Below are 26,796 nucleotides of genomic sequence, written 5' to 3'. Positions count from 1 at the left end.
CACAACTCAAATACAATACTCCAACTCACACTTACACAATTCATTACACACAATCACATAACAAGTCGCAATGATCATTACACATGTGTTATGCAACAGCTTCATTAAGACTCAATCCTATATGTAATGTGGTACCATGTTAGTAAAAAACCTCGTCAAGCGCCTAGGAGTACATGATAAGACAGACCACAAACTGGTAAGTCATGTCACTCTCCACTAAGTAAAATCATAGAGAGACCAGTTAAGATCACACCGTTTTGCGAGAATGCTCCAACAATATGAGATCGGCACAAGTTTACAAGAACATTCAAACCGGGTTATTTACCCTTAAGGCCTAGACTCCAAAGAGTCTGTCAGGGCCTCTCCTTCCTAATTTAGGTCCAACCCATAAAACATTTTAACACGCAGATTCTATATATGAAATATACAAGACATACGGATCCTCAAGTGTTTTCAAAATAATTTTAACTCGTCGTGCCTCAAAGTGGTTCAACTTGTCAAGTTCTCATAGTGAATCTTATCATAATACTTGTCGTGCATTAACTTGCCACCCTTAAAGAGTTTTACAGTCGTGTGATAGTACAATTCATAACCCACAACTCAGTGCACACAACATCTCAATACACATGTATCTTATTTTTCAACACAAACTCAACTTATCACATACACCCAATCTCAATCACAATGTTATAATCTCAACGCAACATGTTATCACACCCCATGAATCATATAAACATCACACAATATTAATATTTACATGGCATAAAACATGTCTATATTAAATCGAACTATATTATTTTCAATTAAGAAGAGTTAATAAATAATTAGACTAAAAATGCATTGAAAGTATTTATTATTGAGTCTTAATATATTAATTTCCTTCAATTTAATTTTATTATTTGAACTAATAATTCCTAATTTATTTTAACAATTCGTATACATATATATGTGTTATAATCATCAACACGTAATAGGCTTATGAGACCAAAACATGATAAAGAACACTTTCACCAATCTAATTCTCACGCTAATATAGTAAATCTTGTCCAAAATTAACACGAACGAATTATACAGAAATGTTTCTCACAACATGGGAAGTAAAATTTCTCAAAAAATTTGACATGATGATGTCAAAATCAAAGGAATAAAACTCATAGGTTCAAAAACATGAAAACTCCAAGAGCACTCAATTTTATCATCCAATTCGCATTAGGGCATTAATTGACCCGTCAAATATAACAAGCTCGTGATTATAATAGTAAAGGCATATCATAATACAATAAATATCCAAAAATAAATCCCAATTTGATCATTTAAGAATCCCTACATATGTTCATTCTAACCCGAATTGTGATAAACTCATCCATTACCCCTAAGTGGGCTCATGTGTGTAGTCAACGATAATAGCATCTTGAAAATTAGTTTTGAAGGTGATGTTCAAATTTCAAGATGATCCAATGGTTAACAAATACAAGACCGTAATTTTACTGAGATGGATTTGAGTGTATGTGAAAAAAAGAAAAAATTATGGGAGAGGAATAAGGAAGAACGAATTTGGAAAGAAGAGAGAGTGTAGAAACATATCACTGATATAAAAACTGACATAATATATTTCTATTTAGAACTAGGGTACTCTGAGCCTATTATTTACTCTTTTTTCTTTATTTTATTATTTTATAAAAATAACTATATTTTACTATTTCATTAAATAAATAACTAATTAAAACATCCCTTTATTTTCTAAAATATTATTTTACTCTATTTATTTTTTAATACTATGAAGACCTTATTTTAATTAACAAAATTATTTTTTCACATTTATTAAATTTCTAAAACTCTATTAATTTTTAAATAAAATTCTTTTTATTTATTTTATGAAAAACAAAATGTTACCGAGCTATATTGGTTTATTGGTTCAAAGTTGCAGAATTTTATGTTTAGATGAGGTACATCTATATGTTTTGTTCAGTAATGTATTTGAAGTCATTGTTGAATATGGACCTTTTGACAAGCTTGTATAACACACTGGATGAAGACTATATATATATATATATATATATATATATATATATATATATATATATATATATATATATATATATATATATTTTGAATTTACATGGCTAAACTCTTTTACTAAATATTTATTTTATATAATTTAATATATATTTAATTATATAAAAAAACAATTATTAACATAATCACTATTATTTTCTGCAAGCAAAATTAGTGTCAAGTGTTTTTAAGCAATTAATATCATTTTATTTATTTATTAGCATCTCGCTTAAATAAATCATTCATAATTTTCTTCTACCAGAATAAATTTATTTTTTTATACATTTATATGTATATATCAATATATTTAAATAAAAATTATATATAAAATATAGCACACAATGATGAATTTATTTATTTTTGAAATCAAGTATAATTTTTTTATTTAATTCACAGATATGAACATTTTACGTGATGCCACATTAATATCCAAATCAATATGGTAAAATTATCATTTTCATGAGTATGAAGATAAAAGTAAAACATCCATTACATACAATGCAAAATCTAAATAAAAAATCTTAAATTGTTAACCCTGTGCAACACACAAGTCAAAATCTAGTAAAATATAAAAAATAGTAGTTAGTTAATATTATATTTTAAGAAAAAGAAAACAATTACTTCTTAACGTATAATAATAGTCTAAAATTTTAAATTGTAGAACAATGATATTTTAAAAAATACAAGAAAAATTTACACAAAATGATATATTATCAATAAGAAAATAATTTTATAACCTAAAAACTTAAAAATATTTTAAAAAATTATCCTTGTGTATCGCACAACACGAGTACAAGTCTAATTTATATCTCATAAATAAATAATGTATTACACATTGACATTATTACACACAACAGTGGTGACCAACTAGCCATGAGCGCACCATTGAGGTGGGCGACCGTCCAAGGTCTCATTTAAAAACGAGCACCAATTTTTTAATTATTTAGCCAATATAAATATTAAAATAAAAAATTATATAAATATTTTTTAAGAAAATTTGCCAACAAAAATTTACCTACAATTTTGAGAAAATGAATTGAGAATTTATGACAATGTTGAACATAAAGAGAATAGGGTGGTATATTATTTTTTTCAATTTTATTAGTGTTAACTTAATTATGTAAACAAAGACATTGAGCTCTCTTTTTTTCCTCTAGTGATTGTATCTCTAGCTAATCTCTTTCTAATATCATTGTCGACTCATCGTATAGGACTACTTAAACCATAATTATGTAGAACAATTGCATTGCATCATGTCATTTGTGCCCTTTCACAATCTGTCTCGTTCTCTCTAATCTCAGTGTCACTTTGTGTCTTACTGTCGTTGAGGTAGGGACTTCCCCATTTCAGGGCAATGAGAAAGATGCAGACCAATGATAGAGGGTAGGTAGCAACTGGGTACTTTCACCATGTTGTGAATCATGATTCGTGGCCTTTATTGCTCTGTTGGAATCTCAAAATCAAACTACATGAACCTAATATATATCAAAATCAAACTACATGAACCTCCACCTATCAGTTGTCGTGAGCTTCTCTTGACATGCCACAATCATTGACTGCTCTTTCCATTACTTACTGACCTTAAGGATTACTTGTACATTCTTTTAGCAAGTCTAGGTTTAGTTGTTTACATTTTGGGAAATTGGGGTTGCAGCTACAATGTTATATTGTAGCAACGTCAAAGTGGGCCATAGTTATTTTTGTTTAGTTTGGTTGCCAAATGTAGAGATAAACTATGAACTCGTAAGGGAAAACAATGAAAATTGAAACTTAACTTAATTGAACCATAATAATTCTTATAAAACTTGATAGTAAGATTTTATTTGAATAATTAAAAGTTTTAAGAGGTTTTAACAATTGAATAAAAAGAATCAAGCTTTATATAGTATGGTGTTTTTTGAAGACATTGAATTGTTTTCCTAATGCATGTACAACTTATAAAATAATATTAACAATTCATGTCACTAATGCATTTGTTAAAAGAAGTTCATTGAAATTGAATTTATTAAAATTCTATTTGCGATCCTTTGTATGACAAGATAAATTAAACAGTTTTACTTTGATTTCTATTGAAAATGATTTTTTTATGGAATTGAAAATATTTTTTTAGAGAAGGCTAATTATGAATGTAATATTAATGATTTTGCAACAAAAAGATGCAAGAAATACAATATTCAAATGATTGTGAGGACAAAATTTTCTAAATTTGCCCACGGCACCAAAAATATCAAGGCCGATCATGTGTATGTCTGAGTTGTTTTTATTTAGTTGGGCTACAAAATATAAGGAGGATTAATAATATTGATTTGATTTTTATTAAAAATGATGTTTTAAAGAATATATGATGATAAAAGGATTCTTAATGATTTTTGCAACAAGAAATTCAGAAAATAATATTCAAATAATTACGAGGACATAATTTTTTCGTTTCACACTGCAGGGCAAAAAAAACTCAACATCAGGACTGTAGTAAAGACAAGAGTACTTGTGCTTTAGAGGCTTCTTGATCATATCTCATAAATTGAGGAAAATAAACAAAGCATGCACTGTTCTACACTTCTACTCCTAAATCCTAATCTAACTTGCTAGAGGAGATTTCACTACAGCCTTCACTTAGACATGGGGAACAAGGTGTGGGAGGCCCTATATCGTCATGATTAAAATCCACAGTGAAGTCAAAGAAACTAGCTTTAACATCAACAAGTCTCTGAAGTTTGCTGCTACTAGAGGGCTTCTTCCCATGTGATCTTCTTGTCTTCATCTTGTTTTTCTGAAATATGCGATACACAGCAAAATCTGCCACTGGCATCTGCATTAGAATTGAAAAATTCTCAAGAGGTCAAACACTGGAAAGCCAAACAAAAATAATGCAGCTTTGGCACAACTCTCTTATTGGAACAAAATATGTACAATACTAAATGAAATAATGGTTACTCTTTTATTCTAAATACTTTTTTTAACACCCTCTTTATTCTGAATTAAAATTTATTAGAATTTTCAACATAAATATATTAAATAAAAAGTGAGACTTTCAAAGTATACAAAATTTTATAATTTTTAATAAATTTGAATCAATAATAAAAAATATATTTAAAAGAAGAAAACACCACAAAAAATGTGTTATATATCACACAAAAGTTGATACAATTAGTAATGACTTGTATCTCTTAATCAAATGATCTAAGGTTCGAATCCTTATTGATTCTTAGATATGAACTAAATCATGTTAGGATCAACATGTTCACGTGCACGCTTATTGTTTCCAATGAAAATTAGTCATCACTTTTGATAGAAACTAATTTGTATCAATAGCATGGAAAAAAGAAATGTGTTATATATCAACATTTCTCACTTTAATTACCTGACATGGGTAGGAAGCTACAAGGCGCAATTCGTGCATGACCCACTGAGTTCTTGTCTCATGGGACCCTTTGCAAAAAAACAGTGTTTCCTTCATCCCAATTACTTGATTGCTCTCTGAATGGATGATTTGTTTTTCTTTGCCTACAGATTTCCAGCACCCAGAACCAGCAGGTCTCTTGATGTTTCCATTTGATCTATTGCTAAAAAAGTACCTATTTTCCCTCAATTCACCTACAAGTACGAGTTAGCAAAGAGGACATGTTCAATAACGCAGCACCTTGTTTTCAACTGAGGCAACTACCAGAAACAAAGAAAAAAAATATGGAATATAATCTTGGTTTTTTTAATCTTCTATAGACAATTTTACTAGAGATATAGGATATTAGTGTAATTAGGATTGACTATATGTACCAACAACAAAATAATGTGTATAAGCCAGAAATAATTCCCATCCCATAAACTAAATGGAGTACTAAATTCAAATTTTAAGATATTGGACCCTTATCATACCAGTACAATTCTACAAACTAGCTAGCTTTGAGATTGAATTACTCATAAATTCAAATGACACTTTCTTTAGCTGAAATCCAAACTAAGAAGCAGGCAACAATAAAACAGTATGTATAATTGAAGGATGACTCATCCGTGAATTAACTTTTGATATTGAGAGATATATATATGGAGGTCCAAATTTTAAGATAATACCAAAATTTGTCGTAGAGTGTGTTTGTTTTTTAAGATGAAATATTATATTGTCAAGAAATTTTGTACTTTTTTTTTATAATTTACATTTTTTATGTTTTATTTTAATTTTTATTTTATTTTTATCTTTTTTATTTCTATTATGTTAATCATACACACCCTTGATCATTATTATTGAAACTTTTTTTTTCTTCACCCATTATTAGATTGATATTTTTATTTTGTTGATCAAATGATCATAATATTGATATAAAACATTTCTGTGAAATTGATGATTAATTTTCATGAAAATCGTGAGCACATAAAATATAAATATTCTTCTCACAAGAAGATTCATTTTATGTCTAAGAGTCAATCAGATGCCAGTCCTGATTTCTTGATCAAAAGATATAAGTGATTACCACTTCTGTCAACTATTGTTTTATTAGACCGTTTTCAAACTAATGCATATGAGCTGGTTTTGAGATTAAATAAGACCTAAACTAAATTTTTTAAGACTTTTCAATGGCTGAAATCCAAACTAAGTAACAACCAAGAAAAAACAAATGAAGCAGCTGTAGGAAAGAAAAAAAGAATTCGGACCAACCTGGAAGTTTCCATGGCTCAGTCTGAAACACGTCAAACTCTGAAATGACTGAAGCGGGTAATTGTTGAGCAAACGCCTTCTTCTTGAGGTAGTGAAGGAGAAGCTCTTCATCGGTGGGACAAAACCTGAACCCAATTGGCAACTTGATGCCTCCTTTGACAACATGGTTTTCGAACCTCCCCATCTCCCCAAAAGTGATTTTTGTAATCAGAGAAGCAAACCCATGTATGTCAACAGGGAGATTCAAAGCTAAGTATTATTACTGGCTTGTGGAGTGGCCTTGGTTGTGTGAAGAAGGTTTTCAATTTATTGACGCAACTAACTTCCAGAAAAGGATGTGTGGGCGAGATGCAAAGAGAGAGAATAGTTACTGACTATGGTCTAGAAACGCATGTTGTTGACTTGAAACGGTCGTTGTTTCTTTTTTTTTTTGTTTGGTCGTGTATCTTTTTTTTTTTCGGCAAGGAATATATTTGAAAGTGGTAAGACTAACTCTTAATTGGATATGTCCTCTGCTAACTTAGGGTGACAAAATGGTTGATCCATCCCTATTCGCTCCAACCCACCAAAAATGGACAAACCTTTCACATTTCATATATGGGTTGAAAATATATTCCATTTTTAATTGGTTTGAAAAAATTAAAATATTTAGAAAAAATAAGTAATAATATATTTTAATTGATTTTATCTTTTATAAATATTAAATAATAAATATTTACTAAAAAAGTTAAATGTATTATCTTAAAATTTGAAAAATAATTTATTTAAACAAAAAACTAATTAAAAATTAATAATATATGTATAAAATACTAAAATAAATATTAACTTTTTAAAAAAATAAAAAAATGGATTGACATGTCTTACTTTTCTTTTAACCTGTTTTTCGGCCGACTAAAACAGATCAAATTGAAGTAAGTTGGCCGATTGAAAATCTTAATTGGACCCGCCAAATGGGCTAAAATGAATTAATTTTATGGATCAATCCATTTTGTCACCTCAATTACAAATTGTGTTGGATTTTTTTGATTTTTTTTTTCGTGTAATGTTTAGACTGTTGTAGTGGAAAAATAACATGTAAAAATATGCTTTCTGCTTTTGGTCAAGGAGCATGCGCCCGGTACAGTGTACCCCATGTGTACCACGCGTTCTGAATCTGGTTTCCGAGTAAAAGTTAGTACCTGCTAGGCTGCTATGACCCTTCTGACATTGACTCGTTTTTCTTATGATTTTGGGGGTTAATGTTTACTCGGTTCCAAAATACGGGGCTTGACCCTTCTGACTTTGACTCGCTTTTCTTATGATTTTGGGGGTTAATTTTTACACTGAAGAAGTCAGAGTTAGGTCGGGTAATGAAACTCGTTATGGAATCTATGTATTATTTCCTATATCTACTCCACTATTATTTTTATCTGTATGAATTTATATTAAAAAATTTATAATACTCACATGTTCAATTAATTAAGTTAAATATATTTGATCATTTGTTTCATTATTTTAAGGACATGTTTTAAATTTTGAAAAATAATTGATTAAAAACAAGGTAAAGTATAAATAAAAAATTCACATCCAAAAACACATCTAAAAAAATGCTAGAAGGGCCAACTTATATCATTATTCAAGTTTCTCTAGATTAATATTAACTATTGTTACTGAAAAAAATATGTAATGAAAAGAATAATATTTCAAATAGTTAATTAAATTGATTTGAATATTTGATTCAACTGTAAATAATTGTTGCAAAAAATAAAATAAAATAATCCAACAATAAACTCATTTAACTTACTTAATTTATAGTTAAAAAATAAATTATTATTAATTTAGAAAAATAGTGCTTTTATATATAATTATTGTAAATTAATAAAATATTTTTAAAAATAATTCAGTGAAAGCTACGTCAATAACATGATTTAACTAATTGATTCAGAGTGTAAATAATTATAGGGAAACATAAAATAAATCAAGCAATAAATTAATTTAAATGACTTAACTATTTATAATATTTGCAATATTTTAAACAGAAAATTAATTAATTTTTTTTAACTATAAATATGTAATTAAGCCATTTAAATAGTAATTAATGTTTTTAAATAATATGCAATATTTTAAACAGAAAAGTAATGAATAATGAGATGAAAACAAAATATAACAGAAACAAAGAGAGTGTTGTAAATTCTATGCTATAATAGCCAATTTTTACGGATAAAAAAATACGTAACAAAGAAAGTATTAATTTTTTTTTTTTTTTTGCAGGATTTGTCACTAAACTTATGGGTTGTAATGGAATGACTATCACTACATAATCCTAATTCTTTTAGCTAATTGATTCCAAGTGAAAATGAGTTAATTAACCCCATTTTCAATGACCAATAAAAATTAGACATTTACCTTATTTTAGATTCTACCATTAATGCAATGAATATCACATTTAATGCATATATCCTTAATTTTTCAATTTCTTTTTACATAATCCTTAATTTCTCTCACAATATTTATGTGTAAAATATTTGTCAACTTTGTAGTTATAGATATAGTATATATGTCCTATATTTTCCTTTATCACACCCTCTTTATTATTTTTATTTTATTTATTTTACAACTTATAAATATGATACTTTTTTTTTCCCAAAAAAGTATAATACTTTTAAATCTTTTTCCAACATTTTTATTATAATTCTTAATTGTTTTTGCTAACATTATTTTTATAAAGTTATGTTAAACAATGACGGTAACTTAATTACAGAAAGTATTTCTCAATAACAAAAAGTATTTCCTATTGAGAAGTCGGAAAAGTAAATATTTTATCTCGTCATTGTTATAAATGATTATTTGATACTTGAGTTCATTAATTAAAATCCATTGGATTTGATTTTCAGCCTTATCCTAAAAAATGGACTGCTGAGGGGTGTAGAGAGATTATTTAAGTGTCAATTAAAAGTTTCAAGGTACATCTCAATTAAAAAACATCTTGTACGATCATTAAATCAAAATCAATTATGTACGATATTAACTTTTAAAATAATTATTTATAATAATTCAAATGATAATTTATGATTTTAAAATAATTATTTATAATAATTAAAATAATAATTCAAATGATAATTTATGATTTTAAAATAATTATTTATAATAATTAAAATGATAATTTATGATTGAATGATATAATAATAATAATAATAATAATAATAATAATAAATAGTCTAATTAAACATAATAATAATGATCATTTGTGGGTTAGCGTGCATGAAAGAAGAAAGGGAACGGTCACTTACCCAAGTCCAACTCTGACATCAGGAGTGTAGGAGTAGCTGGATCCAAAACTAGCGGGAAATACTCCAGAGCACTTCATTCTATTTGCGCCCTTCTCTCTGTTTTCATTCACCGAGCCAGAGAGAAAGAAAGAACTAGTCTCTCTCCCTCTATAACCACACGCGAAAAAAGGGTACAACACCCTCTTCTCCTTCTCTCACTCTCATTCGTTCATCTAACTTCTTTTTCCTTTTCACACATTCACTTCTCTTCTTAAATATATCATCTTAACCTTCCGTATCTACCTCCCTTCCTCGCTCTCTAGTATTTCTCTAACTGCACTTTTTATTATTACTACTAATACTATTGTTACTGTTATCATCATTATTTCTTATTCCTTATCTCGTTCTCCATACTGGTAATTTTATACGCTTACTTGGGTCCTTTAAATCTTTTCTTCCCGCAAGATTTTCCTGATTCTGGTTTTTCAGATTTGTTGTTGTTGTTGTTTTAAGGGGAAAATCTAAGAATGAATCCGAATTGTTGTGTTTTGGGGGCCTTTTTTCTTTGAACAATAAATATCAATTCAATGCCTATCTTTCATGAATCACAGAAAATGAGCTTTCCACGTAAAATTTTGCACCTAACCTACATGGCTACACCTATTAGTGATAAGTAAATTATCAATTAAATTGTTAAGCAATCCAAGGTTTTAAATTGTAGGCAAATGCAGCCAATGCTGCAGTTGTGATGCAATCGCGGAGACCTCCGAAACCATGATAATATGGACGTTGCGGATCATAATTTGAAACCTTGAATCATTTGATACATAATGTTAATCAATAGTTTTAGTCATGGTTATGTATGGAATGCAACATGTGAAATGTTTGGTATAGGGATAACAAGACTCATAAAAGAATTATTTTTAGATACATAGACAAATTAACTTTCTTTGGTTTGAAATTTGATTTGATGTGGCAGAACAATGGCTTCTCATATTGTTGGATACCCCCGCATGGGCCCCAAGAGAGAGCTGAAGTTTGCATTGGAGTCATTCTGGGATGGAAAGAGCAGTGCCGATGATTTGAAGAAGGTGGCTTCTGATCTCAGGGCGTCCATTTGGAAGCAGATGATTGATGCTGGGATCAAGTACATCCCCAGCAACACTTTCTCATACTACGATCAGGTGCTTGATACTACCGCCATGCTTGGCGCCGTTCCACCCAGATATGGATGGAACGGCGAAGAGATAGGATTTGATACCTTTTTCTCCATGGCCAGAGGTAATGCATCTGTGCCTGCCATGGAGATGACCAAGTGGTTTGACACCAACTAGTAAGTGGCAACTTAGATTCTGCTGTATTGATTATTACTCCTTTCGTTCCTGATTATAAGATCATTTTAATTAATTCATGCCTCTTAAGAAAAGTAGTTAGTTAATTATATTAAATCTGTCAATTATTTATACTATCATGGCAAAATTACATTTTTTCTTATCTTTCTGTCCACTTAATTGTTTCTTATTAATATTTAAAAAAAAAATAATTAAGTAAAGATATATAGTGAAAATAAATAAATAATACATTTAAAAATTAAAAAAAATTATAAAAAGAAATAAATAAATTTCTAAAAGGAGTTTTATAATTAAAAACGAAGGAATTACTGGTGATGCCATGACTGACCTGATTGATTTATGTGCATTGATCCAGCCACTTTATTGTCCCCGAGTTGGGACCTGATGTGAATTTCAGTTATGCTTCCCACAAGGCAGTGAATGAGTACAAGGAAGCCAAGGCGGTATGAATTTTATAGCCATTCATGTTATCTGCTTATTTACAAAGCTTAGAGCTTAGTTAAGTTAAGCAGTGGGTGTGAGCAGCATCATGATTTTTTGAGTGGTTAATATTTAGGGCGGGTCGACCCATGAGAACTAAAGTAAAAATTGAAATTTCTTTTTTTACTTTAATGAAAAGAGTGATATGTGAAACCTCTTAGTCAATATGCCTAATATTTTTCACTTTAAAAAACTAATAACAAATGTTTGTAGGCCTAAAGTGATAGTTTTAATTATTTTACCTTTGGACTGAGCATGAAATATTATCAATATCTAGATTCTCATTGAATTTCTAATGTTTCTTCCAGCTTGGAGTAGATACAGTTCCAGTCCTCATTGGCCCTGTATCATACTTGGTGCTCTCCAAACCTGCCAAGGGTGTTGATAAGTCGTTTTGTCTTCTTTCTCTCCTCCCAAAAGTCCTTGCTATCTATAAGTAAGGCTTTAAATTGTGTGCAGCACATCTTCATTATTATTTTTCCCTTTATGATTATATTTTTGTGTTAATTATTTCTCAAACTCAGGGAAGTTGTGGCTGATCTTAAGCAAGCTGGTGCTTCGTGGATTCAATTTGACGAACCTATCCTTGTCTTGGACCTTGGCTCTCAAACGTTGCAAGCACTTACTGCAGCATACGCAGAACTTGAATCTACTCTATCGGGTTTAAATGTTCTTATTGAGACCTACTTTGCTGACATTCCTGCGGAGGCATACCAGACCCTCACAGCTCTTAATGGAGTTGCAGCATTTGGATTTGATTTAGTCCGTGGAACTAAGACTCTTGATCTAATCAAGGGTGGATTTCCCAGTGGAAAATACTTGTTTGCTGGCGTGGTGGATGGAAGGAACATCTGGGCTAATAATCTCACTGCTTCTCTTGATACATTAAATAGTCTTGAGGGAATTGTGGGAAAAGGTACTTGTTGCAATTCATGAAAAATTTTGGGAGACTTTTTCATTTTTTTAAATATTTTTTGGTAAAATAATCACTTTTTCTTAGATAACAGTTAATATTTTTTTGAAAGGGAGATAACAGTTAATATTTTTTTGAAAGGGAGATAACAGTTAATATGATCACTTGATTGTTCTGAATCTGGACTAATGGTTTGATTATTGCGATACTATATTCATGGTCTCAGGTTCGAGACATGACAGGTTCAAAATAATCACTTGATTTGTCTATTTACTAAACTATAATGCAGATAAACTTGTTGTGTCCACCTCCTGCTCACTTCTTCACACTGCTGTTGATCTTGTTAATGAAACCAAGTTGGATAATGAGATAAAATCATGGCTGGCTTTTGCTGCCCAAAAAATTGTTGAAGTAAATGCATTGGCCAAGGCATTGTCTGGTCAAAAGGATGAGGTAAACTCTGTTCCTTTTATTTTATCTTACATCTGACAAAATGAGTAGTTAAATAAATAGATGATATTTATTAGTTGATAACAAAGTTGTAGTTTTCGTAGTGGGGTAAATATAAATGAATACAATAAAATATGGTTATCTAAATTCAAATAAGTTATAGGGAAAAATAAACAGTATTTTAAATTTAAAAAATGATACCATCATGAAACATTTACTTTTGTAACTATTGTCATAGTAAGAAATTTTTATTTGCTTTTCAAATAGATTCTTATGCAATACACACTTATAAAATCACCATGATTTCGAAACAATCAATATAAGAATTGGAAGAGAGATTGTTTGATAAAAAGATCAAAACAGTTTTAAAGTGAAAATAGTGTATCATTATCACTGACATAAAATTAACAAATTTGAGGAAAAGTATAATGTTCCCATAATAGTAATAACAGGTATCATAAAAGTAGCCAAGCATTTTGTTAGCAAGTTAGCAGTGACCGGAAATATATGCATATGTTGAAAAAAAAGATTTTATTTCTTTACCATATCAAATATAAGAGTATGATCCCCTATTTATACTAGAATAGAGTGATCATTTGACTAATCACATAAATACTTAATACCTTGTTCCAAGATACTAAATGCTAATGGAAAACTACAAGACTTCCTAACTCACAACCTTGACTTAGTAACTTACAACTTTTAACTTAGAAAATTATACAATTATAAGACTCATAATTATAAGCTTAGAAACTTGTTATTATTAATTTTCTAATTAATATCTAACAGCATATTCATCTCAGTTTCAATACAATATTCACTGAATTACTGTTTTTATCTTTTCAATTTCAGGCCTTTTTCTCTTCTAATGCTGATGCTCAGGCATCAAGAAAGTTTTCTCCAAGAGTGACTAATGAAGCTGTTCAGAAGGCTGTGAGTGTTTATTTTCTGTTCAGCTGCTCAATTCAATTGAGCAGGGTTTTTTTTTTATCCTAAGATTTTGAATACCAGCAGTTTATAACAATCACACACTTTACCCAACCAAACTATACCCTCTTGATAGCTGAACAAGATTTGTTTGGAAATTTAATTCTCTTTTTAAATTGTTATTGATGACATCTTTTAGTTTCTTCTCAGGCTGCTGCATTGAAGGGTTCCGATCATCGCCGTGCCACAAATGTCAGCACTCGATTGGATGCTCAACAAAAGAAGCTCAACCTTCCAATCCTCCCAACCACCACAATTGGATCCTTCCCTCAGACTGTTGAACTGAGGAGGGTGCGTCGTGAATACAAGGCTAACAAGTAAGATGCGCCTAGAGTTGATAGGTTGGCTTGTTTTCTTGACCATTTTGGCTTTTATTGATTATTTTGATTTGTATTTTTTTTTTCTTTCAGAATCTCAGAGGAGGAGTATGTTAGTTCAATTAAAGAAGAAATCCGCAAAGTTGTTGAACTCCAAGAGAATCTTGATATTGATGTCCTGGTACACGGGGAGCCTGAGGTCTGCTCTCATCCTCACATGAGCTAGGACTGAATATTATTAACATGTTGAAGTAGAGAACAAGAGTGTTCTATCACACTGAAACTCAGGGTTCCCCCAAAATAAAACAATTAAAGTTCATGTTTTAGGTTATTATTAGTTCTTATAAAATAAAAAAGGTCACATATGTCCACAAACATGTCACTATTTTGACAAAAATGTTTAACATATAATTATTTATTTTAAAGTAAAAACTTTTTTTAAAAAAAAATTATTTTAAGTTCCTATCACAGTTGGATTGGTTCTGCTGAAACTATTTTGATAAATCTGTATTCACCTCTTTCGTTTTGAACAACAACATGCTCTTGTCAGATTTTCTGCTCCTCGTAGTTGTGATGTTGCGAATTCGCGGTATGTACTTTGTACTAATGTCTAATGGCGTGCCTTTCCTTATTGCAGAGGAATGATATGGTGGAGTACTTTGGTGAGCAGTTGTCAGGCTTTGCCTTCACCGTTAACGGGTGGGTGCAATCTTATGGATCTCGTTGTGTGAAGCCGCCAATCATCTACGGTGATGTGAGCCGCCCTAAGCCAATGACTGTCTTCTGGTCATCCACTGCTCAGAGCATGACCAAACGCCCAATGAAGGGAATGCTTACTGGCCCTGTCACCATTCTCAACTGGTCCTTTGTTCGAAATGACCAGCCTAGGTACAAACAAATTAATTCCTTAGGTTAAATTAATTTTTAATCTTTTAATTTATTTTTTAGATTTGACTTGGTTTTTTTAATATTTTTTTAATTTAATATAATTTTTTAAATCGATTCAATTTAATCACTTATCTAAATTGTAAAAAGTAATACTAAAAAATAAATTGATTTTAAAAATTAGATTACTAAATTGAATCCAAAGAGAATTAAATTAAATCAATTTTAAAAATTAAAGAATCAAATTAAATAAAAAAATTAGAAGATAAAATTAAACTTGAATAATAAATTAGAAGATCAAAAACCTAATTTAATCAAAGTTAAGAATATGTTTGATTTAGATGATAAAAATAAAAGATTTTTTTTAATTAAAATAAAATATAAAGAGTGTGAGACCCACAAAAAGTATAAAATTTTTCTCTTATTTCTCTCCTTCCACCCACAACAAAACACAGCCTAAAATAGCTGAGAAAGAGAATATGATGGTTATTTTTAACATGGTGTTAAACCTATATATCTACAGGTCTGAGACCACCTATCAGATTGCTTTGGCTATCAAGGATGAAGTAGAAGATCTTGAAAAGGCTGGTATTACTGTTATCCAAATTGATGAGGCTGCTTTGAGGGAGGGGTTACCATTGAGAAAATCAGAGCAAGCTAACTACTTGGACTGGGCTGTGCATGCCTTCAGGATCACCAATGTTGGTGTGCAGGATACAACTCAGGTACTTCTCATGGATTACAAAAAATCAATGCATTTTTTTATCGTAGGAATTGAGTATAGTACCAAAGGGTTTACAAATCAACGAGTTAGATAGAATGCATTTACATCAAAATATAATATTTTCTGTATTCTTAACAATTGACAGATCCACACCCACATGTGCTACTCTAACTTCAATGACATCATCCACTCAATCATTGATATGGATGCTGATGTGATCACCATTGAAAACTCTCGCTCTGACGAAAAGCTCCTGTCAGTGTTCCGTGAAGGAGTTAAGTATGGAGCCGGAATTGGCCCCGGAGTCTATGACATTCACTCCCCGAGAATACCACCAACTGATGAAATTGCTGATAGGATCAATAAGATGCTTGCAGTGCTTGAGAAAAACATTTTGTGGGTCAACCCTGATTGTGGGCTCAAGACTCGCAAGTACCCTGAGGTGAATCCAGCCCTCACAAACATGGTTGCTGCCACAAAACTCATCCGTAGCAAGCTTTCCAGTGGCAAGTGAATGGTGTCACTAAAGTAGAATCTCAATAATCACCATGGTTCTGCTTGATTCAAGGAGAAAGGAAAATTTACTTTTGTCGTTGTTGCAATAACTGAGTGTTGAATATTTAGGTGTTTAGTACGTTCTTCCCAGCTTTTTCTGTATTTTTGTTGTGGCATTGCCTCAATATGCAAATGCAATATTGTATTCTTTTTTCTTCTTTTCCATGCATCAATACAATTTTCTTGTACTATTGCTTCAATTTGCAAATGCAATATTGTATTCTTTTTTCTTCTTTGTGTCCTAAGCTAAGTTGACTAATGCACTATTGGTTAGGCATATATCCAAGAAATGGAGCAACAATTTACGAATAAAAACATCTTTATTTTCTTTGGCCCCGTTTGTTTGTTTTTTTTTTTTCCAACAGAAATGTCCAACGCGTAAAGCCTGATATAACGGCAAAAACAAAATTAAGATTATTTTACAAACATTTAAGAGCAACTTTTTTAAAATAACATTCCATGATTGGAATTGTATAGTTAGATTTGCTTTATCACACAGCCGTTTTAACTTTCAGGAATCATTTGCTCCAGCTGCGCAACTGAATGTATCATGTTATAGTGGAACTGCAATTAGGAGGAGATGCAAAGCTAAGGCAACAAAACGGCCAAAGTTTCTATTGATCATTCTGTTGAAAATGTTAATCAGTATCTATTTTATTATACTTTATTCGAGTTTATGTTAGAATTTCTAGTGTTACGTTATTACAGGTTTATGTTTTAATTAGAGTTTATGGGTTGTTACAAATTAATGGGTAGCTTTGCTCATCATTATTTTATGTTATGAATCTTTTGTATTTAAAGATTAGAAAGTATGATGTAAAACATCACAGTTTCAGCCTTCATTTTATTGTGTTTTTTCTGAAATTTCTTTCTTATTTCCGACAAAGTGGTATCTGAACTCAATTGTTCTTGAGGGACCTAGTAAGGAGAGATTTTATCAAACACTTACCTTGAGAGTTGAAAATGCAAATGTAGTCTAATATTGCCAAATTTTTAGGGTGAGAATTATCACTTATGGGCAGTCATAATGGAGGCTTAATTTGACACCGATGATCTATGGGAGGCTGTTGAAGAGGATTATGAAATTGATTCATCACCAAACAATTCAATGACAAAATGGTCCTCAATTTTGGTGGTTGTTCTCTCTTTGGTGATTCATTCAATTTGAAGTGTTTCTTAATCCAATAGCTCTTAAGGTGGTTTTCCCTTGCTTCTTGACTCAAATTCTTTAAGGGATGACACCAATCCTCCTTTCCAATTTCCTATATGGCAAATCACAAACAAGGAAACAAAGAGACAAGCAATAACCAAAGACCAAAAAAATGAAATGAAAGCTAAATCAATAGAGTTTTAACAAGACAAATTTTCAAGGATTATTCAACAATTAAAGCAATGAAAAGCTAGGTTGCCTCCCAATAAGCGCTTCTTTAACGTCACTAGCTTGACACATCATCCTGTTATCCAGGATCCAATAATGTTCCCACTTCCAAGACCTTCTTCTCATGTCTTCTTTCTTCCATCACATGAACCTTAAAATAGACATTCCGGTCAGGTGGCTCTTTATCTTCATGAAATAGATCAAAGCTGATTCTTTGATATTCTATGCCCATTTGTAACATCTTCTTTCCCATATCTACTACGTAGCTTGCAGTAGACATGAATGGGCGACCAAGAATGAGAGGAATATCTACATCCTCTTCTATGTCTATCACAATAAAATCAGCTGGGAATATAAGGTGTTTCATCTTCACTAAAACATCTTCAATCACTCCATACGATCTTGTGATGGAGCGATCTGCCAACTGAAGGGTCATGCGTGTAGGCATTATCTCAAGCTCTTCAAGTCGTCGGCACATGGAGAGAGGCATTAGATTGATACTAGCTCCCAAATCTATGAGAGCTTTTCCTACAACAACCTCACCAATAGAACATAGTCTTGTGACAACTCCAAGATCTTTGTGCTTAGGCGGAACAATGCGTTGAATCACAGCACTACAATTGCCTTCCACCACAATTCTATCACTGTGGATGTACCGGTTCTTCTTCGTCAGCATATCTTTTAAAAACTTGGCATAGAGTGGCATCTATTGAAGTGTTTCTCTAAAGGGCAAAGTAATTTCCAGTTTCTTGAAGATATCAAGAAATCTGGCCAAATGTCTTTCTTTATCTTTCCTGGAAGGTACCAAGGGATAAGGTACTTCCTTGCTTTCATTTGAAGTAATATCCTTCTTCTTTTTAGTGTTTGCTTCACTCTTGCCTCTCTTCAACTCATCATCAACAACTTTCTCTTTTTGTTTTTCATTTTTTGACTTTTTTTCTTTTTCTTTTTCTTCTTTTCTTATTCTTTCTTTTTCTTCCACTTTTATTGGTGTCTTCTCCTCCTTGTCATCTTCAGTCTCCTCATTAATCTCTTCAAGTTCTACAAAATCAGAAACAGGTTCAAGTGCTGGCTTAGGTGCCAGTTGTTGTTTATGTTCCTCCATCTTCTTTCCAGCTTCACTATCATCTCGTTGGATTGCCATTCTACTTCTAGTCATCACAGCTTTACATTCCTCCTTGGGATTTTTCTCTGTATTAGCTGTAAAACTGCTTGATGATCTATCCGCCAATTGCTTTGCAAGTTGTCCCACTTGGACCTCAAGATTCTTTATGGCGGACTCTGTGCTCTTCTGATTGGACATAGAAACCTGCATAAACTGAGCTAGAGTCTCTTCCAGCTTCGTTGTGCGATCATAGAGACTAGACCCTTGTTGTTATGGCCTTGTGGATGGTCCACCTTGATCTCTATTGAACTGATTTCTAGGGTGGTTCCTCCATTGTCCCTACTGTTGATTATATTGCAGGCCATGTTGGAATCCAGAAAATCCTCCTGCATTAAAATTGTTTCTAGGCTGATTTCCCATGTAATTGACTTCACGAGTGGGGTGTTCTTCAATAGGAATACAACATCCAGATTCATGAGCTCCCCCATAGATGGTACATCCTGCAACCTGCAAAATAGAAGCATGTGAAGTATGTGCAAAATGAATTTGAGTTGGCAACTTACTTAGTGTTTCAGTCAAGACTTCCAGTTGCTTAGACAACAATTTGTTTTGTGCCAACAATGCATCTTGGGAGGTTAACTCCAATAAACTCTTTTTTGGTAGGAATGTGAGCTCTATCTCTCAAAATAGCAATGTCGCTTGTACTCAATCAAGATAAGTACTAAAAAAGTTTTCCAAAACATTGAGTAGCACAAGAAGTTTTCACAAAATCATTACGAAAGAGTTTTACTCTCTAGTAATTGATTACCAGAAGGTAGTAATCGATTACCAGTGTTTTAAAACGTTAAGATTTCAAATTTCAAGAGTTACAACTTGTGTTTAATAGTTTTAAATCATTTTAAACTAGTGAAATCGATTACACAACACTTGTAATCGATTACTAGAGCCTCTAAACGTTTTAATTTTCAAAATTCAAAATGAAGAGTCACATTTGTTGATGTGTAATCGATTACACCTTGATGGTAATCGATTACCAGTGACTGATTTCGAAAAATACATTTCCAAAAGTCACAATTCTTCAAATGACTTGTTTTTGAAGATTTTTTCAAAAGTCACAACTTTTTAAGTGACTAGTTTTAAAGAAATTGTCAAGAGTCATAAGCTTTGACTTGAGTCATCAAGAGATTATAAATATGTGACCATGACATGTATTTGAAGATCAATCATCTATCTTTCAATCTGTCTTTCAATATCTTCTTGCATCTCTTTCAACAGATCTTTCTAATTCATTTCTGTTCATCTTTCTAAAAGTTTTTGTTCAAACACTTTCTCTTCCAAGAAAAGTTCTTTGTTCAAAAACTTGTGCTATTCATCTTTTTCATTCTCTTCTCCCTTTGCCAAAAGAACAGAAGGACTAACCGCCTGAATTCTTTTGTGTCTCTCTTCTCCCTTACAAAAGATTCAAAGGACTAACCGCTTGAGAATTCTTTTGATTCTTCCCTTCCCCTTAAACAAAAGATCTCAAAGGACTAACCGCCTGAGATATCTTTTGTTTCCCCTTACAAAGATTCAAAGGACTAACCGCCTAAGAATTCTTAGTCCCAATACATTAGAGGGTGCATCCTTTGTGGTACAAGTAGAGGGTACATCTACTTGGGGATTGTTATACTGAGAACAAGAGAGGGTACATCTCTTGTGGATCAGTTCAAGTGGAGGGTACATCCACTTGGTTTTTCAAAGAGAACAAGGGAGGGTACATCCCTTGTGGATCTTTGGCTTGTAAAGGATTTTACAAGGTTGAAAGAAATCTCAAGAACTGTAGGTTGCTTGGGGACTGGATGTAGGCACGGTTTGTGGCCGAACCAGTATAAATCTTGTGTTTGTCTTCTTCTTCCCTACACTCTTTAATTTCCACTATGTACTTGTAATTATTGCTTTTACTTTTGGTTAATTTTCTATTTCTGTTCTTTACTTTGTTAACTTAGTAGTAAAAGCCTAATTGAATCTAGTAACATTAAGAATGATAGATTTTTAAATTAGTCAAGACACGTTAATAATTAATTCAACCCCCCTTATTAATTATTATGAGGCTTCTTGATCCAATAATCCCATGTCTTAAAACTATTACCTTTGAATGAATGAAGCCACCTCTTGGCTTCTCCCGATAAAGAAAATGAAAACAAGCTCAGTTGGATTGCATCTTCAGGCACTCTAGCCAACCTAATAGTATTGCATATTTCTATGTAAGTGGCTAAGTGTGCATATGGGTCTTCATTTGGTAATCCATGAAACAAATTATTCTGAATCAACTGAATCAATGATGGTGGATAAGTAACGGTTTGTGCTTGAAATTCTGGTTGTGCAATGCTGGTGAAAAATTGTGGCACATTAGAACTTGAATAATCTTCCAGAGTAACTCTTCTTGGCTCTTCAGCCATGATGTAGTCTTCACTAGGATCTAAATGAGAATGTTCTGCAATAGGAAAACTAGAAGATGCCTCAGAAGATTGAGGTTCTTCCTCTAGAATTGCTGCTACCTCTAAGTCCTACAAAATTTTTCTAATTCTCTCTTGATTACGCCTTCTACAAGTGGCTTTAATCTCCAAATCAATGGGAATCAAATCACCTACAAAAGATCTTCTTTGCATACAAGAACAGTATAATAGTTATCCAATTCAAAAGAATAATGAATGTACTAAAACTACTATGTTAGTCAAAGGAATCAAAAAATTGAAAAAGTAAAATTAAAGCAATGCTGCAAAACTGAACTAAACTCTACTAACAGTTTAGTTCCCCGGCAATGGCGCCATAAATACTTTTGTTGACTCCCCAATGCAGTTACTTTTTGTTCATTTATGTCTCAAGGAAATTTCAATGGGGGGTTTACCAGAAAGCACACCGGATCGTCAAGTATTTAAAATTTAAAATGGATGAATCCGAGTATCGAGCACAGGGAACTAATGTTAGCCTAAATTAAGTTCAGAATCGAAGCATTGTTGAGAGAACATGCATGAGTGATAATTTCAAACAGAATTTAAACTAAACTTTTATGCTAAAAACTATAAAACGCAAGGTAAATAAAATGACAACAGTAGGTAGAAATGTTGGGTCTTTCTAACAAACAAGCTGATGCATTGAAATATATTTCTTTAATCAATCATACTCTTGTGTTCTATGTTGTAGCCTAAATTACTAAACCCTCGATCCCTCATCAGGCCGAATTAATCCAAGCTTCATCCTCAGATCCCTCTTGTTGGACTAGGCCCGATTTAGACAACCCTCTTAGGTTTAGACTAACTTAAACTGATTTTCGTCCACAGATCCCTCATTTAAGACTAGACTCAGCTCAAGTAGCTTACGAAAGTTTAGCCTAATTTAGACTAAGCTTCGTCTGCAGATCCCTCATTTAAGACTAGGCCTAAACTAATCAGCATTATTGTAACAGCATAATTAAAACCAAAACTTAATCCGCATATCCCTCATTTAAGACTAAGTTTTGATCCTGCTTCAATCAAGTTCTAAGGCAATAATACATTTTCCAATGCTAAAGTCACCTAATTGTGCACACAATTGGGTGATCAAACCAAAAGCATACAAACATTAAGCAATGAATGAAGCATTGGACATAGGAAGCACAATCAATTAGATATTATGTATTTACATAAGCTGTTCATTAGAAATTCCCAACTAGGGTGTTTAGTCAACCATTACAAAGAAACCCTAACAATAAATGAGATTAAAAGCAGAGAATGATAGTTTCTTACACAAGAAGAGGAATTCCTCCTCCTCTTCTCAGCATCTCACACTCACTCTTTACTCAATAATCTCTCTAAAATGAAAAAACCTAGGCTTCAATGCACAAGTTGTTCCTCTTTGCTGCTTCTAGGGCTCTTTTCCTAAAATAGGAACTGTGGAATGCTGTGCACCAGTGCCTCTAAAAATTCTGTGCCAAGTCTCAAAAGGTGTTTATCCTAAGTCTGCACAAAACAGGCTTTAAAGAGGCTCAGAATTCACGACCTTGCGCTTAGCACCACCCTCGCGGTTAGCGCGAGTAAGTGGAATTGGGCTTAGTGCTAGCCTTGCGCTGAACCTGGCTGAAGGCACCTGCTACGCTTAACGCATTGATCTTGCGCTTAGCACGCAACTTTGATGCTGATGCTCTGCCAGATTCTCCTTTGCGCTAAGTGTGTTGAAGCTGCGCTTAGTGGTGGATATGTGGTTAGCCCAACTGCTGAGCTTAGCCTAACTGCTACTTTTTGGCAATTCAAAACTTAGCCTATTTTTCACCTGAAAATGCACAGATTTCATCATTAAATCCAATGGAAATGTTCTAGAGACAATGTTAACCATAAAACAAGATTTATTTACAAAATTAACTCCAAAATAACCATAAATTGGGGAACTATACAATCTTTGGAAAATGATTTCTATACAAAAGTTAGTCGTATAAAGCGACTAACATGTTCTATGGTGTCTCCTGAAATGCTAAACCCCGATCCCTCGTGATAGTCAAGCCTAATCCTGATCAAGCATCATCCTCAGATCCCTCTTGTTGGACTAAACTTGAACAAAACCAAATTAAGACAAACATACAAACGACTAAGTTATCGTACCCTGATCCCTCGTGATAATACGATAAACTAGCCATGTCCTATCAAGTTCTAAGAATCAGACTAGTTCCCACTGTTGAATGATCCTAACAAAGCATGCATCTATGTGATCAAAGCAAAAGCATACTAAAATGACGTACTAATAGCACAGAGAACACACAAAACATCATTAAATAGATAAAATGGTATTTACATCAAGTACCTACAAGGAAGAACCAACAGAGGATTTAGCTCTCCATATCTGAGAAGCTTCCTTTATAACAAAAAGAAGAGAAAAATGAAGGATTGAAGAAATACAAGTAGTGGGGATGTCTCCTCCACCTCTAGAACCTCACAATCACTCACAAACTCATCCCAAGCTATCAGGATGACTTCCTCTTCAAGCTCAGTTCTCTGCCAGTCTTCGCACAACAAAAGCTCTCAAAACTGTTTGGAACTTGGACCTTTCTTTCTCTAGAAATCTCTAAACATGTAAAAGCTTCGAGAAATGCCCAAACCCCCCTCTCCATTTCTGATTTCAGGCTTAAATAGGTGGCATTGTTGGTGCTTGCACACTCAGCGCAACTCTGGCTCGCATAGCGAGTATAAGTGAATTTCGGCTTAGCGCGCGTCTTCTCGCTTAGTGGATGCATGCAAGCAGTGCGCTTAGCGGGATGAGCCCTTGCTTAGCGCACATGTACAGCTCATCCTTCTTCCAGATTCTTCCTCGCGCTCAGCCGCAAGAGTGGTGCGCTCAGCGGATGACTCCCTAAGCCGGTAGATTGGCTTAGCGAGAAGCTAAAAATCAGCATTTCACAAACTTGCCTAATTAACCTGAAATTGAAAGGAAATGATTATTAAATACACAAAATGGGAGTACTAAGTACTTATTGCCTATATTTAACAAAAAATAATTACAACACTACAAAATGACTATAAATGGGAGGAGTTAGATACAATTTGAATAAATTTCTTACACAAAAGTTAGTCATATTCATCGACTAACACCTACCTATGAATTTAGGGTTTAAGACCCCTAGTTTCTACCCTAGAGTTCAAAAAATGCAAAGACATTACAATCCTAAAACCTAAATCTAAACATTGTAATCAGCAGTTTATGTACAATTGAATATAGGAGTAGAGGAAGTTGTTTGCAGCTTGGGCTGCTAAGGAAGATTGGTAATTTGTAGTGTAACCTTTTCAATTTTCCTATCGGGCAACTTTTGTTGGGCTAAGAGACCTTCTTGGGTGTTGAATTTAAGAAGTCTCTTTGATGGAACCATGGCTCTATCACTTTGAAACTCATTAGCATTGACATCCATGTTCTCAGTGATCTCTATAGCCTCCCTTGGAGGCTTGAGAGAGGTCTTCCTACCAGTTGAAGCATCAAGCATAAGCTTGCTTTCAGCTTTCAATCCACCTAAAAACATGTTTATTTGGAGAGCTTCATCAAAATTACAACCAACTCTCAATTAGGCAGTTAACACACAAGTTCTATTCATAATATATAATTTCTTCCTTATGCCAACTAGCTTTTCTTAGCTAGTAGGCCAGTACCACTACATGCCTATATATCTAGCTAAAATGGGACTAAATTGCAGGGACAACTAATGCCTTAAAAGAAACAAGAAACAACCAAGATACCAAAAGTACAATTTCTCATCATCAATTAGGCAACTAACCATCAAGTCAGAAAATGGCTTGTATAACAATCCAAGTATTTCAAATTAAATGTCAATGATAACAGGGTTAGAAGTGTCCCCGCCAGTACAGCACGAAGACCTCACCCTCTCTGAAGAGGAGGACTTGCTATCAGAGACACCACGACGAGTATCCTCCGAGGAGGAACTGCCAATTGAAATGACCTCCCGGTCCATCATGGGTTGCTTAATTGAGCCCCCAGAATCATTGCCACTTATGCCAATGGTAGAGTCAAACAAGAATGAAGACATTATGGAAGACAAAATACCTTGAAGAATCGAAGAAAGTGAAGGAAGAAGAAAAGGGATTGCAAGCAGAAGGAAAGGAAGCAAGAAATCAAAGTAACGGTGACCTGAAATCAAATGTTCACTACATTTAAAAGGGAGACAAACTTTTCAATAACTGGCGGGAGCGGAAGTGGTGCCCTAAATTTTCACACCATGACACACCCCCACTCACCCATGCACCACGACTCCAGTATGTGCCACTCCGTGAGTGAAACATATGCAAGAGTATTGCACGTGCACCACACACGCCTGCAGTAGTAGACAGAACGTAACGCCTATCTTCAATGCACCTTCCAACAGTCAGAATAATGCAGAGTTGTCAAATCTATAGACTTTCATCACCTGACATGCCAAACTTAGCCTGCAAGATCAAATACATGTCCATCTCGAACAACATGATAGAAACAACTCGGACAACACTTGTCCAGGCTCAGGGGCTTGACAAGCCACATCGACCTGCAATTCTCTCACTTGTCAAGGTTACCACACCCGACATAAAAAAAACACTTGTCCACACCTGGGGGCTCGACAAACTCATCAACTTCTACTTGTCAAGACTACAACCCTGGACATTAGATTCTCTCCTTTGACACTAAACAATCTCTTTCGCCCTCAAGACGACTTAGAGCTTAGGGGGCTTATGTACTATCCAGGGTTCACAAAATAGACATGGCACCTTACATGGTATTCTGAGACACGTGCTAACCCTCCATGTCACCTTGGAACAGGAGCACAAACACCAGCCCTTAGTAGTCAGGCTCCCTAACTGACAGGTTATCTATAACCTATTAATATTTGATTATATTTGAATCTCTTTACCTATTAGCAGGTAGTTAATTATCTACAAAGCCACACATTACCTACAAGGTACAATGATCTACTGGCTTTTATCTATAAGCTATAGTTTATCTCTAACATTATCTACAAACTACCAGTTATTATCTATAAGCCGAGAATTGTTTGCAAAGGCTATAACAGTCCCTACAAACAAGGACCCACAGCTACACTCCACTCCTATAAATACCAGGTTCCATCGAACCCACCACACACATTTGCACATGAGCAACAAGCCTGTGCACATCCAACACTTTGTTTTGTAGGTCCTCCCTCCTATCCTCT

At 33.1% G+C, this 26,796-nt stretch overlaps 3 protein-coding genes across 5 annotated transcripts; 1 reads left to right on the top strand and 2 right to left on the bottom strand.

Moving 5' to 3' along the window:
* Positions 1 to 4,437: 4,437 nt before the first annotated feature.
* LOC100815663 (NAC domain-containing protein 68-like) lies at positions 4,438 to 7,268 on the bottom strand. 2 transcript variants are annotated; one of them, XM_041010923.1, is made up of 3 exons: positions 6,707 to 7,268; positions 5,408 to 5,649; positions 4,438 to 4,864 (listed from the first exon to the last, which is right to left on the bottom strand). In XM_041010923.1, exons 1-3 carry the CDS (start codon positions 6,888 to 6,890, stop codon positions 4,628 to 4,630), a joined length of 663 nt encoding a protein of 220 aa, XP_040866857.1. In that variant the 5' UTR covers positions 6,891 to 7,268; the 3' UTR covers positions 4,438 to 4,627. The 2 variants fall into 2 exon arrangements, with proteins under 2 accessions (XP_040866857.1, NP_001239882.1); NM_001252953.2 differs by having other exon boundaries at positions 4,464 to 4,864; positions 5,417 to 5,649; positions 6,707 to 7,058.
* A 2,688-nt stretch (positions 7,269 to 9,956) lies between these two features.
* LOC100807833 (5-methyltetrahydropteroyltriglutamate--homocysteine methyltransferase) lies at positions 9,957 to 17,013 on the top strand. Of its 2 annotated transcripts, none has more exons than XM_003551041.4 (12): positions 9,957 to 10,145; positions 10,934 to 11,287; positions 11,662 to 11,749; positions 12,095 to 12,222; positions 12,311 to 12,702; positions 12,989 to 13,152; positions 14,002 to 14,082; positions 14,287 to 14,453; positions 14,547 to 14,652; positions 15,091 to 15,341; positions 15,862 to 16,063; positions 16,208 to 17,013. In XM_003551041.4, the coding sequence occupies exons 2-12, from the start codon at positions 10,938 to 10,940 to the stop codon at positions 16,574 to 16,576; spliced, it is 2,298 nt and encodes a 765-aa protein (XP_003551089.1). In that variant the 5' UTR covers positions 9,957 to 10,145; positions 10,934 to 10,937; the 3' UTR covers positions 16,577 to 17,013. The 2 variants fall into 2 exon arrangements, with proteins under 2 accessions (XP_003551089.1, XP_006601025.1); XM_006600962.4 differs by lacking the exon at positions 9,957 to 10,145 and adding an exon at positions 10,193 to 10,370.
* Positions 17,014 to 18,074: 1,061 nt separating this feature from the next.
* Positions 18,075 to 19,298, bottom strand: LOC102665211 (uncharacterized). Its single transcript, XM_006601483.1, has 2 exons — positions 18,978 to 19,298; positions 18,075 to 18,701 (listed from the first exon to the last, which is right to left on the bottom strand). The coding sequence occupies exons 1-2, from the start codon at positions 19,296 to 19,298 to the stop codon at positions 18,075 to 18,077; spliced, it is 948 nt and encodes a 315-aa protein (XP_006601546.1).
* Between the last annotated feature and the right edge of the window lie 7,498 nt (positions 19,299 to 26,796).

Source organism: Glycine max, chromosome 17 (genome assembly GCF_000004515.6).
Source record: "Glycine max cultivar Williams 82 chromosome 17, Glycine_max_v4.0, whole genome shotgun sequence".
Classification (NCBI taxonomy): domain Eukaryota; kingdom Viridiplantae; phylum Streptophyta; class Magnoliopsida; order Fabales; family Fabaceae; genus Glycine; species Glycine max.
The sequence above is the reverse complement of the archived record's forward strand: the minus strand, read 5'-3'. Positions and strand labels throughout refer to the sequence as shown.

Coding starts and splice junctions, on each gene's coding strand:
- LOC100815663 (XM_041010923.1), bottom strand. CDS start 6,890: ATGGGGAGGTTCGAAAACCATGTTGTCAAAGGAGGCATCAAGTTGCCA. Junction 5,650..6,706: donor TGAGCCATGGAAACTTCCAG/GTTGGTCCGAAT, acceptor TCGTACTTGTAG/GTGAATTGAGGGAAAATAGG. Junction 4,865..5,407: donor ACCCATGTCAGGTAATTAAA/GTGAGAAATGTT, acceptor ATTCTAATGCAG/ATGCCAGTGGCAGATTTTGC.
- LOC100807833 (XM_003551041.4), top strand. CDS start 10,938: ATGGCTTCTCATATTGTTGGATACCCCCGCATGGGCCCCAAGAGAGAG. Junction 11,750..12,094: donor AGTACAAGGAAGCCAAGGCG/GTATGAATTTTA, acceptor TGTTTCTTCCAG/CTTGGAGTAGATACAGTTCC. Junction 12,223..12,310: donor AAAGTCCTTGCTATCTATAA/GTAAGGCTTTAA, acceptor TCTCAAACTCAG/GGAAGTTGTGGCTGATCTTA.
- LOC102665211 (XM_006601483.1), bottom strand. CDS start 19,298: ATGTCCAATCAGAAGAGCACAGAGTCCGCCATAAAGAATCTTGAGGTC. Junction 18,702..18,977: donor AGGAGAAGACACCAATAAAA/GTGGAAGAAAAA, acceptor ACACTTCAATAG/ATGCCACTCTATGCCAAGTT.